We start from the raw sequence: 14,342 nt of genomic DNA, 5'->3' as shown, positions 1-14,342 counted from the left end.
TTGGATTCTAGAAACTGTCACTTACTTGGCAGTGCACCATCACTTGAAACATCCTTGACACATCAACAATGTCTGTAGCAGTTGTTGCAACTTTAACTATGTCAGCTCCAACTTCTTGTATTCTGGCTACAAGATTTGCAAGCTCCTCGCAGGATGGGGTACTTTCATAATTATGTGAAGAAACAATAAGTTTACACTTATCTGGCTTAGTACCAGAAAGAAAATCGACAAATTTGTCAGCAACCTGCAACATACCAAAATATGTTGGCCATGAGATTATATAACACACCAGCTAACAAATCTAGTAGCAAAACCCATGTATCATGTGGTAGAAAGAGAAGAAAACAGAGTTTCTTTCTATATGTAATACTTGTTTTTGTACTAATCTACATTAGGGACAAGTTTAATCATGAAATGTCTTGTGCGAACTAACATGACATGGTATCCGCAGAATTTGTCCATACTACAGTATCCAGTATTCACAAAATGGTGAGCATCAGGAAATTCCCAATGTGTAAACAAACCTTTAACTCGATGTCAACATAGTCTACACCTAGTTCCATAGCTAAACTGAGTGTTTCAAATCTAGTGGCATCGTCACCCTCATAGCGACCTCCTTCCCAGTTAGGCCTGCAAAAAACAGACGGACATGCACAGCATTTATGTAAGGCATCATGGTGCTTAGTTGTACAGTGGAAATTAGTCATATTTTGCAACAACAAACCACGGCAATACAGTCCAATAGTTGACTCGGTAATGGGCTGGAGGTGATGGCTTAAATGACAATGGAACAGCTTTACTTAGACCTTTTTCCTAAAGCTTGGCAGGCATCTGCTGCACTTTGTATTTAGGAGATTGTATTGTGATTATTTCCTTTACTATAGTCATTGTTGGTTAACCCCATTCTCCGGATCGCTGCCATGGCAGCATTTTCACATAGTAACTCAATAGCGTTCGTTTTTTTCAGAAATAACGCCCGGTAGACTATGTTCGTTTTTTCAGAAATAACGCCCGGTAGGCTATGTAACGGCCTAGCCGGTATATTTGTTTTCTGTTAGAGTAGTTAGCGGCCTCGACGAGCTGGTCATGGGATGGCACAAAGCAAGGAGCGGGTCAAGGCCACATTAGCCGGGGGACTAGCGCCACTTCTCTGTACTCTGAATAAATAGCGGAGAAATACAGATAAGCAGCAAATGCGCTAAGCAAAATCTCATGTGTATTTCCTGTGGTCATCGCGATCAAGCTGCATACAGTCGTCTCCCTTAAATTTACCAAGTTCAAGCTTTTGTTGAAGTGCATTGCCAGCCTTTCCCATCAGTTTAAACTCAACAGTTTATTGGCCTATGTATGCTGTACAGGAATCATGTTTTATGTAGACGCTCTAGGATGTACACAAAATGAACTGCTCTTATTATGCAGTGGTGGCACAACAACTGGCAAGGCAGGAAGCACCAAAACCAGCCCAAAATTACATGTTAGCGGCTAACTGGGGTCAACCAATATTAAATACACTCAAGTTAATATTTGCAACAGTTAAGCTCAAGAGTGCAAATTACATATGTATAGAAGACATATCTTCCAAGGGTATATGCGTCCCACCATTCCATTTGATCTGTTGGGCAAACAGCGTAAAGAACAAGCTAATATTTGGGAGTAAGTGGAATATTATTAATTCATAGCAAAATACCATTCTTTGCTACGAACAAAAAAATAACATGTCCTTAATGACTAAACAAGTGATCCCCACTTTTTATTTTCCTGGTGCTCCCATACAGCCACGTCATCCAATTGTCTTCTATTTGTCTCCTTGGAGCTTCCCACTTAACAGTACTAGTGAGTGTAGTAGTTTTGAAATCCACTCTCTGTTAATCATTATATGTGCATTTCCTTTGCCCCATTATTGTCCATCACGTCCAAGCAATTTGCATAGCTTTTCTTTTCCCTTAGTTAGCATCAACCCCATCCTAGGATGCTATAAGGCTTCTAGTTCCACCTCTTTTAATTCAGATTTATGGTCAGCCTCATACGAGGCATATGTTGAGCAGAGTTTGAGGTAATCTTTTTGGGAAAGCGAGGAAACTCGAATGGGCTAGGAAGAGAGTGGATATCTTGTACAGAAGGAATGATAATGAAGCACATATTGACAGGAATAAAGCCCAATGTGAGATGGATGAACTCCTCTGGAAAGAGGAGACGATGTGGAGACAAAGATCCAGAACTGAGTGACTTAAGTGTGGTGATCGTAATACCAACTAGTTTCACAGGAAAGCTTCTTGGAGGGACAAGAAAAATAAAATTGCTATGTTGAATAAACAAGATGGTTCCTTCACAGATAAGTTGGATGAAATGCACGTTTTCATAAATATTTTCTTTCAACGGCTTTATGCTCATGACAGTAATGTGGACCCATTGCCTAAAATATCTCTTGTGCAGCCTAAAGTAAGCACTGAGATGAATGGCGGTTACATGCTAACTGTTTACCAACCAGGAGATTAGTGATGCTCATTTTCAGATTGGTCTTCTCAAAGCTCCAGGCCTGGTGGTTTTTCGGCGAGATTTTTTCAGCAGAATTGGGCGATTCCGAGGAATGATATTTGTTAGGAAATATGCAACTTGTATTCCCATGAGACCATAGGCCAGTATATATATACATGTACAGGTGTAGGATATGCAAAAAGGCCCTTATACAGTGGGGTAAATACAAAAGGCTACATGGCTATATAAGTACTCTAACAACCCCCCCCCCCCCACCCCCCACCCCCCTTACGAATGGGCTAGGAAGAGAGTGGATGTCTTGCACAGAAGGAATGATAATGAAGCACATATTGACAGGAAGAAAGTCCAATGTGAAATGGATGAACTCCTCTTGAAAGAGGAGACGACGTGGAGACAAAGATCCAGAACTGAGTGACGTGATCGTAATATGTAGTTTCACAGGAAAGCTTCTTGGAGGGCCAAGAAAAATAAAATTGCTATGTTGAATAAACAAGATGGTTCCTTCCCAGATAAGTTGGATGAAATGCACGTTTTCATAAATATTTTCTTTCAACGGCTTTATGCTCATGACAGTAATGTGGACCCATCGCCTAAAATATCTCTTGTCCAGCCTAAAGTAAGCACTGACATGAATGGCGGTTCTATGCTAACTGTTTACCAACCAGGAGATTAGTGATGCTCATTTTCAGATTGGTCTTCACAAAGCTCCAGGCCTGGTGGTTTTTCGGCGAGATTTTTTCAGCAGAATTGGGCGATTCCGAGGGATGATATTGTTAGGAAATATGCAATTTGTATTCCCATGAGGCCATAGGCCAGTATATATACATGTACAGGTGTATATACATGTACAGGTGTAGGATATGCAAAAAGCCCCTTATACAATGGGGTAAATACAAAAGGCTACATAGGCCAGTATATATACATGTACAGGTGTAGGATATGCAAAAAGCCCCTTATACAATGGGGTAAATACAAAAGGCTACATAGGCCAGTATATATACATGTACAGGTGTAGGATATGCAAAAAGCCCCTTATACAATGGGGTAAATACAAAAGGCTACATGGCTATATAAGTGCTCCAACAACCCCCGCCCCCCACCCTCCCTTACGAATGGGCTAGGAAGAGAATGGATATCTTGCACAGAAGGAATGATAATGAAGCACATATTGACAGGAAGAAAGTCCAATGTGAGATGGATGAACTCCTCTTGAAAGAGGAGACGATGTGGAAGAAAAAGATCCAGAATTGAGTGACTTAAGTGTGGTGATCGTAATACCAACTAGTTTCACAGGAAAGCTTCTTGGAGGGCCAAGAAAAATAAAATTGCTATGTTGAATAAACAAGATGGTTCCTTCACAGATAAGTTGGATGAAATGCACGTTTTCATAAATATTTTCTTTCAACGGCTTTATGCTCATGACAGTAATGTGGACCCATTGCCTAAAATATCTCTTGTGCAGCCTAAAGTAAGCACTGAGATGAATGGCGGTTACATGCTAACTGTTTACCAACCAGGAGATTAGTGATGCTCATTTTCAGATTGGTCTTCTCAAAGCTCCAGGCCTGGTGGTTTTTCGGCGAGATTTTTTCAGCAGAATTGGGCGATTCCGAGGAATGATATTTGTTAGGAAATATGCAACTTGTATTCCCATGAGACCATAGGCCAGTATATATATACATGTACAGGTGTAGGATATGCAAAAAGGCCCTTATACAGTGGGGTAAATACAAAAGGCTACATGGCTATATAAGTACTCTAACAACCCCCCCCCCCCCACCCCCCACCCCCCTTACGAATGGGCTAGGAAGAGAGTGGATGTCTTGCACAGAAGGAATGATAATGAAGCACATATTGACAGGAAGAAAGTCCAATGTGAAATGGATGAACTCCTCTTGAAAGAGGAGACGACGTGGAGACAAAGATCCAGAACTGAGTGACGTGATCGTAATATGTAGTTTCACAGGAAAGCTTCTTGGAGGGCCAAGAAAAATAAAATTGCTATGTTGAATAAACAAGATGGTTCCTTCCCAGATAAGTTGGATGAAATGCACGTTTTCATAAATATTTTCTTTCAACGGCTTTATGCTCATGACAGTAATGTGGACCCATCGCCTAAAATATCTCTTGTCCAGCCTAAAGTAAGCACTGACATGAATGGCGGTTCTATGCTAACTGTTTACCAACCAGGAGATTAGTGATGCTCATTTTCAGATTGGTCTTCACAAAGCTCCAGGCCTGGTGGTTTTTCGGCGAGATTTTTTCAGCAGAATTGGGCGATTCCGAGGGATGATATTGTTAGGAAATATGCAATTTGTATTCCCATGAGGCCATAGGCCAGTATATATACATGTACAGGTGTAGGATATGCAAAAAGCCCCTTATACAATGGGGTAAATACAAAAGGCTACATAGGCCAGTATATATACATGTACAGGTGTAGGATATGCAAAAAGCCCCTTATACAATGGGGTAAATACAAAAGGCTACATAGGCCAGTATATATACATGTACAGGTGTAGGATATGCAAAAAGCCCCTTATACAATGGGGTAAATACAAAAGGCTACATGGCTATATAAGTGCTCCAACAACCCCCGCCCCCCACCCTCCCTTACGAATGGGCTAGGAAGAGAATGGATATCTTGCACAGAAGGAATGATAATGAAGCACATATTGACAGGAAGAAAGTCCAATGTGAGATGGATGAACTCCTCTTGAAAGAGGAGACGATGTGGAAGAAAAAGATCCAGAATTGAGTGACTTAAGTGTGGTGATCGTAATACCAACTAGTTTCACAGGAAAGCTTCTTGGAGGGCCAAGAAAAATAAAATTGCTATGTTGAATAAACAAGATGGTTCCTTCACAGATAAGTTGGATGAAATGCACGTTTTCATAAATATTTTCTTTCAACGGCTTTATGCTCATGACAGTAATGTGGACCCATTGCCTAAAATATCTCTTGTGCAGCCTAAAGTAAGCACTGAGATGAATGGCGATTACATGCTAACTGTTTACCAACCAGGAGATTAGTGATGCTCATTTTCAGATTGGGCTTCTCAAAGCTCCAGGCCTGGTGGTTTTTCGGCGAGATTTTTTCAGCAGAATTGGGCGATTCCGAGGAATGATATTTGTTAGGAAATATGCAACTTGTATTCCCATGAGACCATAGGCCAGTATATATATACATGTACAGGTGTAGGATATGCAAAAAGGCCCTTATACAGTGGGGTAAATACAAAAGGCTACATGGCTATATAAGTACTCTAACAACCCCCCCCCCCCCACCCCCCACCCCCCTTACGAATGGGCTAGGAAGAGAGTGGATGTCTTGCACAGAAGGAATGATAATGAAGCACATATTGACAGGAAGAAAGTCCAATGTGAAATGGATGAACTCCTCTTGAAAGAGGAGACGACGTGGAGACAAAGATCCAGAACTGAGTGACGTGATCGTAATATGTAGTTTCACAGGAAAGCTTCTTGGAGGGCCAAGAAAAATAAAATTGCTATGTTGAATAAACAAGATGGTTCCTTCCCAGATAAGTTGGATGAAATGCACGTTTTCATAAATATTTTCTTTCAACGGCTTTATGCTCATGACAGTAATGTGGACCCATCGCCTAAAATATCTCTTGTCCAGCCTAAAGTAAGCACTGACATGAATGGCGGTTCTATGCTAACTGTTTACCAACCAGGAGATTAGTGATGCTCATTTTCAGATTGGTCTTCACAAAGCTCCAGGCCTGGTGGTTTTTCGGCGAGATTTTTTCAGCAGAATTGGGCGATTCCGAGGGATGATATTGTTAGGAAATATGCAATTTGTATTCCCATGAGGCCATAGGCCAGTATATATACATGTACAGGTGTAGGATATGCAAAAAGCCCCTTATACAATGGGGTAAATACAAAAGGCTACATAGGCCAGTATATATACATGTACAGGTGTAGGATATGCAAAAAGCCCCTTATACAATGGGGTAAATACAAAAGGCTACATAGGCCAGTATATATACATGTACAGGTGTAGGATATGCAAAAAGCCCCTTATACAATGGGGTAAATACAAAAGGCTACATGGCTATATAAGTGCTCCAACAACCCCCGCCCCCCACCCTCCCTTACGAATGGGCTAGGAAGAGAATGGATATCTTGCACAGAAGGAATGATAATGAAGCACATATTGACAGGAAGAAAGTCCAATGTGAGATGGATGAACTCCTCTTGAAAGAGGAGACGATGTGGAAGAAAAAGATCCAGAATTGAGTGACTTAAGTGTGGTGATCGTAATACCAACTAGTTTCACAGGAAAGCTTCTTGGAGGGCCAAGAAAAATAAAATTGCTATGTTGAATAAACAAGATGGTTCCTTCACAGATAAGTTGGATGAAATGCACGTTTTCATAAATATTTTCTTTCAACGGCTTTATGCTCATGACAGTAATGTGGACCCATTGCCTAAAATATCTCTTGTGCAGCCTAAAGTAAGCACTAAGATGAATGGCGATTCTATGCTAACTGTTTACCAACCAGGAGATTAGTGATGCTCATTTTCAGATTGGGCTTCTCAAAGCTCCAGGCCTGGTGGTTTTTCGGCGAGATTTTTTCAGCAGAATTGGGCGGTTCCGAAGGATGATATTGCTAGGAAATATGCAACTTGTATTCCCATGAGACCATAGGCTAGTATATATACATGTACAGGTGTAGGATATGCAAAAAAAGCCCTTTATACAATGGGGTAAATAGGCTACATGGCTATATAAGTACTCTAACAACCCCCCCCCCCCTCCTTTACGAATGGGCTAGGAAGAGAGTGGATGTCTCGTACAGAAGGAATGATAATGAAGCACATATTGACAGGAAGAAAGTCCAATGTGAGATGGATGAACTCCTGTTGAAAGAGGAGACGATGTGGAAGACAAAGATCCAGAATTGAGTGACTTAAGTGTGGTGATCGTAATACCAACTAGTTTCACAGGAAAGCTTCTTGGAGAGCCAAGAAAAATAAAATTGCTATGTTGAATAAACAAGATGGTTCCTTCACAATTAAGTTGGATGAAATGCACGTTTTCATAAATATTTTCTTTCAACGGCTTTATGCTCATGACAGTAACTTGTGCAGCCTAAAAGTTAGCACTGAGATGAATGGCGGTTCTATGCTAACTGTTTACCAACCAGGAGATTGGTGATGCTCATTTTTCAGATTGGTCTTCTCAAAGCTGGGCCTGGTGGTTTTTCGGCGAGATTTTTTCAGCAGAATTGGGCGATTACGAGGGATGATATTGTTAGGAAATATGCAACTTGTATTCCCATGAGACCATAGGCCAGTATATATACATGTACAGGTGTAGGATATGCAAAAAGCCCCTTATACAATGGGGTAAATACGAAAGACTACATGGCTATATAAGTACTCTAACAACCCCCCCCCCCCCCTCCTTACGAATGGGCTAGATGTTGGTAGGAGCTAGGATCCTACCGGATCTTGGCCGGAGGCTGTAGGGATAGGAGGGAGGCTGGCGAGGGCGAGGGTGCGGCAGCCGGCGCGAGGGCGCCGTCTCGCGCGGTGGAGAGGCGGCGGCGAGGAAGAGGTGGCGGCTAGGGTTAGGGATTCCGGCTCCTCTGGGAGCCGGGCAATAGAATATGTCTTATTGCTTAATTCAAAAGGGTGTCTTACAACTATTTATTAAACCTTACTGCTAATAAAAATAAGATAACTTGGGCTAAGCCCCTAACTAAACGGGCCCATTGGGCCTCCTCCAGCTATAAGTAGTGTCGGTCATAACATCTCTCCCCGCCTGCGCAAACAGCTCGTCCTCGAGCTCGAAGTCTGGAAAATGTCGGCGGAACTCCTCGAGCTGCTCCCAAGTGGCATCCTCCTCCGGAAGGCCTTGCCACTGGATCAATAAATGCCACACTCACCTGGAAGAAGTCGTCCGTCGGAGGTCGGAGGTAGCACCGGAGGGGCCGCTGGCGGAGCTCCGTGGAAGGGCTTCAGCAATCCCACATGAAATACGTCACCGGCCGGAAGCTGTAGGCGGTAGGGGCGCACCGCAACCGGTGCCGTGCCCGGTAGGAGATGAATGCGGTGTTCATACACCCGGGCTGGCGGGAGGCCCGTGGGCTCGTCAAAGACGTCGCGGTGCTGCTGCAAGAGATGATCCAACAGTGGGTGCTCGAGCCCTGTAGCAGTCGCTGCCAGCTGGAGCTGCGGCACGGTAGACAACCTCTGGTCCAATAAGAACTTGAGGCTGTAGTGATCCGTGCGAATCTGGAACGGTCGTCCCCAAAGATAAGGCCGCCAGTGGCGCACGGCCTGCACCAAGCCAATGAGCTCCCTCTCATAAGCCGCGAGCTTATGATGGCGCGCGGCGAAGGGCCTGCTGAAGAACGTCAGCGATCCCTCGCCCTGATGAAGGACGGCGCTGAACCCCACACCGGAGGCGGCGCAGTCCACCATGAACGGCCGGTCGAAGTCGGGCATCTGGAGGACGGGACCCGTCGTGAGGGCCTGCTTGAGAGCCTCGAACGCCTCCGTTGCCTCCGCATCCCAGGCGAAGGCGTCGTGTGGCAACAGGCGCGTGAGCGGGGACGCGATGAGGCCGAACTCCCGAACAAATTTCCGGTAGTACCCCGCGAGGCCCAGGAAGCCACGAAGAGCCCGCGGTGAGTGCAGCGTCGGCCAGGCCGCGACAGCCGCCACCTTGTCAGCGTCCATAGCAACACCCCTCAACCAAGATGACATGGCCGAGGTAGGCGACGGAAGGCGTGCCGAACGAGCACTTCGAGCGCTTAAGATGAAGATGATGTGCTCGAAGCTCGTTGAAGATGATGGTGACATGCTGAAGGTGCTCCGCCCAAGAGGCGTTGTAGATAAGAATGTCATCAAAAGAAAACGAGCACAAACCGACGCAAGTTGGGGCGAAGAACGTTGTTCATCAAGGCCTGAAAGGTCGCCGGAGCGTTGGAGAGGCCAAAAGGCATCATCAAGTACTCAAAGTGGCTGTGATGAGTCCGAAATGCCATCTTCGCGACATCGTCTGGGTGCATCCGCACCTGGTGGTAGCCCGAACGGTAGTCGAGCTTGGTGAATAAGCGCGCCCCATGTAGCTCGTCCAAGAGCTCATCGACGGCCGAGATAGGAAATTGGTCCTTGAGCGTCAGGGCGTTCAGGGCGCGGTAGTCGATGCAGAAGCGCCACGTGCCGTCCGACTTGCGGACGAGGAGGACCGGCGCTGAAAATGGCGACGTGAAAATCCGGATGATGCCCAAGGCGAGCATTAGCGCACACTGCCGCTCCAGCTCATCCTTCTGCAACTCAGGGTAGCGGTAGGGGCGCATCGCAACCGGCGCCGTGCCCGGTAGGAGATGAATGCGGTGGTCATACACCCGGGCTGGTTGGAGGCCCGTGGGCTCGTCGAAGAGGTCGCGGTGCTGCTGCAAGAGATGATCCAACAGTAGGTGCCCGGGCCCTGTAGCAGTCGCTGCCGGTTGGAGCTGCGGCATCGCTGGGGAGGCGCCACCCACGCACGCCCACCGGATGCGGTGACCCTGGCGCCAGAAGGTCATTGTCATGGCGTAGAACTCTCAGAGGATGGGACCAAGGGTCCGCAAGAAGTCGACACCGAGGAGGAAGTCGAAGCACCCCAAGTCAATGCCGACGCACGTGATGGTGAAGTCCTCGTCGCCGATGGTGATGGGCACGTCCCGTGCAATCCCATGGCACTGGAGGCGGTCGGCGTTAGCCACGGTGACCCGAAGGTGCCCCCCGCCCGTCGGCTAGAGCGCTAAGCGGCGCATGGTCGACTCGGGCAGGAAGCTATGTGTGGAGCCCGTATCCAGGAGGGCCACCAGGCGCTCACCGTTGATCGTCACCGGCAAGAGCATAGTCCGCTCGTCTCGGATGCCCGCGAGAGCATGGAGGGAGTGTTGGAATTATGCCCTAGAGGCAATGATAAATAAGTTATTATTATAATTCCTGTATCAAGATAATCGTTTATTATCCATGCTATAATCCATGCTATAATTGTGTTGAATGAAGACTTAGATACATGTGTGGATACATAGACAAAACACTGTCCCTAGCAAGCCTCTAGTTGGCTAGCCAGTTGATCAAGGATAGTCAAGGTCTTCTGACTATGTACAAGGTGTTGTTGCTTGATAACTGGATCACATCATTTGGGTGAATCATGTGATGGACTAGGCCCAAACTAATGAACGTAGCATGTTGATCGTGTCATTTTGTTGCTACTGTTTTCTGCGTGTCAAGTATTTAATCCTATGACCATGAGATCATATAACTCACTGACACCGGAGGAATGCCTTGTGTGTATCAAACGTCACAACGTAACTGGTGACTATAAAGATGCTCTACAGGTATCTCTGAAGGTGTCCGTTGAGTTAGTATGGATCAAGACTGGGATTTGTCACTCCGTGTGACGGAGAGGTATCTCGGGGCCCACTCGGTAATACAACAGCACACGCAAGCCTTGCAAGCAATGCGACTTAGTGTAAGTCACGGGATCTTGTATTACGGAACGAGTAAAGAGACTTGCCGGTAAACGAGATTGAAATAGGTATGCGGATACTGACGATCGAATCTCGGGCAAGTAACATACCGAAGGACAAAGGGAATGGCATACGGGATTATATGAATCCTTGGCACTGAGGTTCAATCGATAAGATCTTTGTAGAATATGTAGGATCCAATATGGGCATCCAGGTCCCGCTGTTGGATATTGACCGAGGAGTCCCTCGGGTCATGTCTACATAGTTCTCGAACCCGCAGGGTCTGCACACTTAACGTTCGGCGATGTTTTATGCGTATTTGAGTTATACGGTTGGTTACCGAATTTTGTTCGGAGTTCCGGATGAGCTCACGGACGTCACGAGGGTTTCCGGAATGGTCCGGAAAGATTGATATATAGGATGACCTCATTTGATTACCGGAAAGTTTTCGAACATTACCGGGAATGTACCGGGAGTGACGAATGGGTTCCGGATGTTAGCCTGGGGGGCAGCCCACCCGGGGGAAGCCCATAGGCCTTAGGGGTGCCGCACCAGCCCAGTGGGCTGGTGGGACAGCCCAAGAGGCCCTATGCGCAGGAGAAGAAAAATCAAAGGAAAAAGAAAAAAAGGGGGGAAAGTGGGAAAGTGGAGAAGGACTCCACCTTCCAATCCGTTGGACTAGGATTGGAGGAGGGCTCCTCCTCCCCCCCTTCGGCCGACCCCTTGAGGCTCCCTTGAGCCTCAAGGCAGGTCCCTCCCCCTCCCTCCTATATATACTGAGGTACTAGGGCTGATTTGAGACAACTTTGCCACGGCAGCCCGACCACATACCTCCACGGTTTTTCCTCTAGATCGTATTTCTACGGAGCTCGGGCAGAGCCCCGCTGAGACAGATCACCACCAACCTCCAGAGCGCCGTCACGCTGCCAGAGAACTCATCTACCTCTCCGTCTCTCTTGTTGGATCAAGAAGGCCGAGATCATCGTCGAGCTATACGTGTGCTGAACGCGGAGGTGCCGTCCGTTCGGCACTAGATCGGAGCGGATCATGGGACGGATCGCGGGAAGGTTCGCGGGAAGTGAGGACGTTCCACTACATCTACCGCGTTTCTTAACGCTTCCTGCTGTGCGATCTACAAGGGTACGTAGATCGGAAATCCCCTCTCGTAGATGGACATCACCATGATAGGTCTTCGTGCGCGTAGGAAAATTTTGTTTCCCATGCGACGTTCCCCAACAGTGGCATCATGACCTAGGTTCATGCGTAGATGTCTTCTCGAGTAGAACACAAAAGTTTTTGTGGGCGGTGATGTGCGATTTGCTGTCCTCCTTAGTCTTTTCTTGATTCCACGGTATTGTTGGATCGAAGCGGTGGACCGACATTACTCGTACGCTTACGAGAGACTGGTTTCATCGCTACGAGCAACCCCGTTGCTCAAAAATGACTGGCGAGTGTCGGTTTCTCCAACTTTAGTTGAATCGGATTTGACCGAGGAGGTCCTTGGAGAAAGGTCAAATAGCAATTCATACATCCCCGTTGTGGTGTTTGCGTAAGTAAGATGTGATCTTACTAGATACCCATGGCAACCACGTAAAACATGCAACAACAATTAGAGGACGTCTAACTTGTTTTTGCAGGGTATGCTTGTGATGTGATATGGCCGACGATGTGATGTGATATATTGGATGTATGAGATGATCATGTTGTAATAGTTAATATCGACTTGCACGTCGATGATACGGCAACCGGCAGGAGCCATAGGGTTGTCTTTAAACTAATGTTTGTGCTTGCAAATGCGTTTACTATATTGCTAGGATGTAGCTTTAGTAGTAATAGCATGAGTAGCACGACAACCCCGATGGCGACACGTTGATGGAGATCATGGTGTGGCGCCGGTGACAAGAAGATCATGCCGGTGCTTTGGTGATGGAGATCAAGAAGCACATGATGATGGCCATATCATGTCACTTATGAATTGCATGTGATGTTAATCCTTTTATGCACCTTATTTTGCTTAGAACGACGGTAGCATTATGAGGTGATCTCTCACTAAAATTTCAAGACGAAATTGTGTTCTCCCCGACTGTGCACCGTTGCTACAGTTCATCGTTTCGAGACACCACGTGATGATCGGGTGTGATAGACTGAACGTTCACATATAACGGGTGCAAAACAGTTGCACACGCGGAACACTCGGGTTAAGCTTGACGAGCCTAGCATGTGCAGACATGGCCTCGGAACACATGAGACCGAAAGGGTGATCATGAATCACATAGTTGATATGATTAGCATAGGGATGCTTACCACTGAAACTATTCTCAACTCACGTGATGATCGGACTTGAGCTAGTGGAATTGGATCATGAACCACTCAAATGACTAGAGAGATGTACTTTTTGAGTGGGAGTTTAGCAAGCAATTTGATTAGTTAAACTCTAATTATCTTGAACATAGTCTAAGTCCACTTTGAAAATATTTGTGTTGTAGATCAATGGCTCACGCGGCAGTCACCCTGAATTTTAATACGTTCCTAGAGAAAGCTAAATTGAAAGATGATGGAAGCAACTTTGTAGACTGGGCTCGTAATCTTAAGTAGTCCTGCAAGCTGGGAAGAAGGATTATGTCCTTAATGCTGCGCTAGGAGATGAACCACCCGTCGCGGCTGACCAAGATGCTAAGAACGCTTGGTTAGCACGCAAGGAGGACTACTCGGTAGTTCAATGTGCAATCTTATATGGCTTAGAACCGGGACTTCAACGTCGCTTTGAGCATCATGGAGCATATAAGATGTTCCAGGAGTTGAAGTTTACTTTCAGAAGAACGCCCGGATCGAGAGGTATGAGACCTCCGATAAATTCTATGCTTGCAAGATGGAGGAGAATTCGTCTGTCAGTGAACATGTGCTCAAAATGTCTGGGTACTCAAACCGTCTAGCTGAGCTGGGGATTGAACTCCCGCAAGAGGCTATCACTGACAGAATTCTTCAATCACTGCCACCAAGCTATAAGGGCTTTGTGTTGAAGTATAACATGCAAGGGATGACCAAGTCACCCGGCGAGTTATTCGCGATGCTGAAAGTCGCAGAGTCAGAACTCCGTAAAGAGCATCAAGTGTTGATGGTGAATAAGACCACTAGTTTCAAGAGAAACGACAAAGAAAAGAAGGGTAATTCAAAGAAGAGCGGCAAGCCTGTTGCCAATCCGACGAAGAAACCCAAAGCTGGACCTAAGCCTGAAACAAAGTGCTATTATTGCAAGGGTATGGGTCACTGGAAGCGCAACTGCCCCAAGTATCTGGCTGATAAGAAGGCGGCCAAAGAAAAATCAGGTATATTCGATATA

At 46.0% G+C, this 14,342-nt stretch overlaps 1 protein-coding gene and 1 long non-coding RNA gene across 2 annotated transcripts in view; one reads left to right on the top strand and one right to left on the bottom strand.

Moving 5' to 3' along the window:
- Nucleotides 1–14,342, bottom strand: part of LOC123443649 (bifunctional 3-dehydroquinate dehydratase/shikimate dehydrogenase, chloroplastic-like) — a 52,244-nt gene that overhangs the window by 24,872 nt on the left and 13,030 nt on the right. The window contains exons 2-3 of the mRNA XM_045120127.1: nucleotides 525–630; nucleotides 26–244 (exon numbers count right to left, since the gene is read on the bottom strand). Coding sequence (XP_044976062.1) covers nucleotides 26–244; nucleotides 525–630 — 325 coding nt within the window. The remainder of the gene's footprint in view (nucleotides 1–25; nucleotides 245–524; nucleotides 631–14,342) is intronic.
- LOC123443650 lies at nucleotides 641–4,494 on the top strand. Its single transcript, XR_006630754.1, has 2 exons — nucleotides 641–3,329; nucleotides 3,427–4,494. It is a non-coding gene; the product is annotated as an uncharacterized LOC123443650 (long non-coding RNA).

Source organism: Hordeum vulgare, chromosome 3H, assembly GCF_904849725.1.
Source record: "Hordeum vulgare subsp. vulgare chromosome 3H, MorexV3_pseudomolecules_assembly, whole genome shotgun sequence".
Taxonomy (NCBI): Eukaryota; Viridiplantae; Streptophyta; class Magnoliopsida; order Poales; family Poaceae; genus Hordeum; species Hordeum vulgare.
The sequence above is the reverse complement of the archived record's forward strand: the minus strand, read 5'-3'. Positions and strand labels throughout refer to the sequence as shown.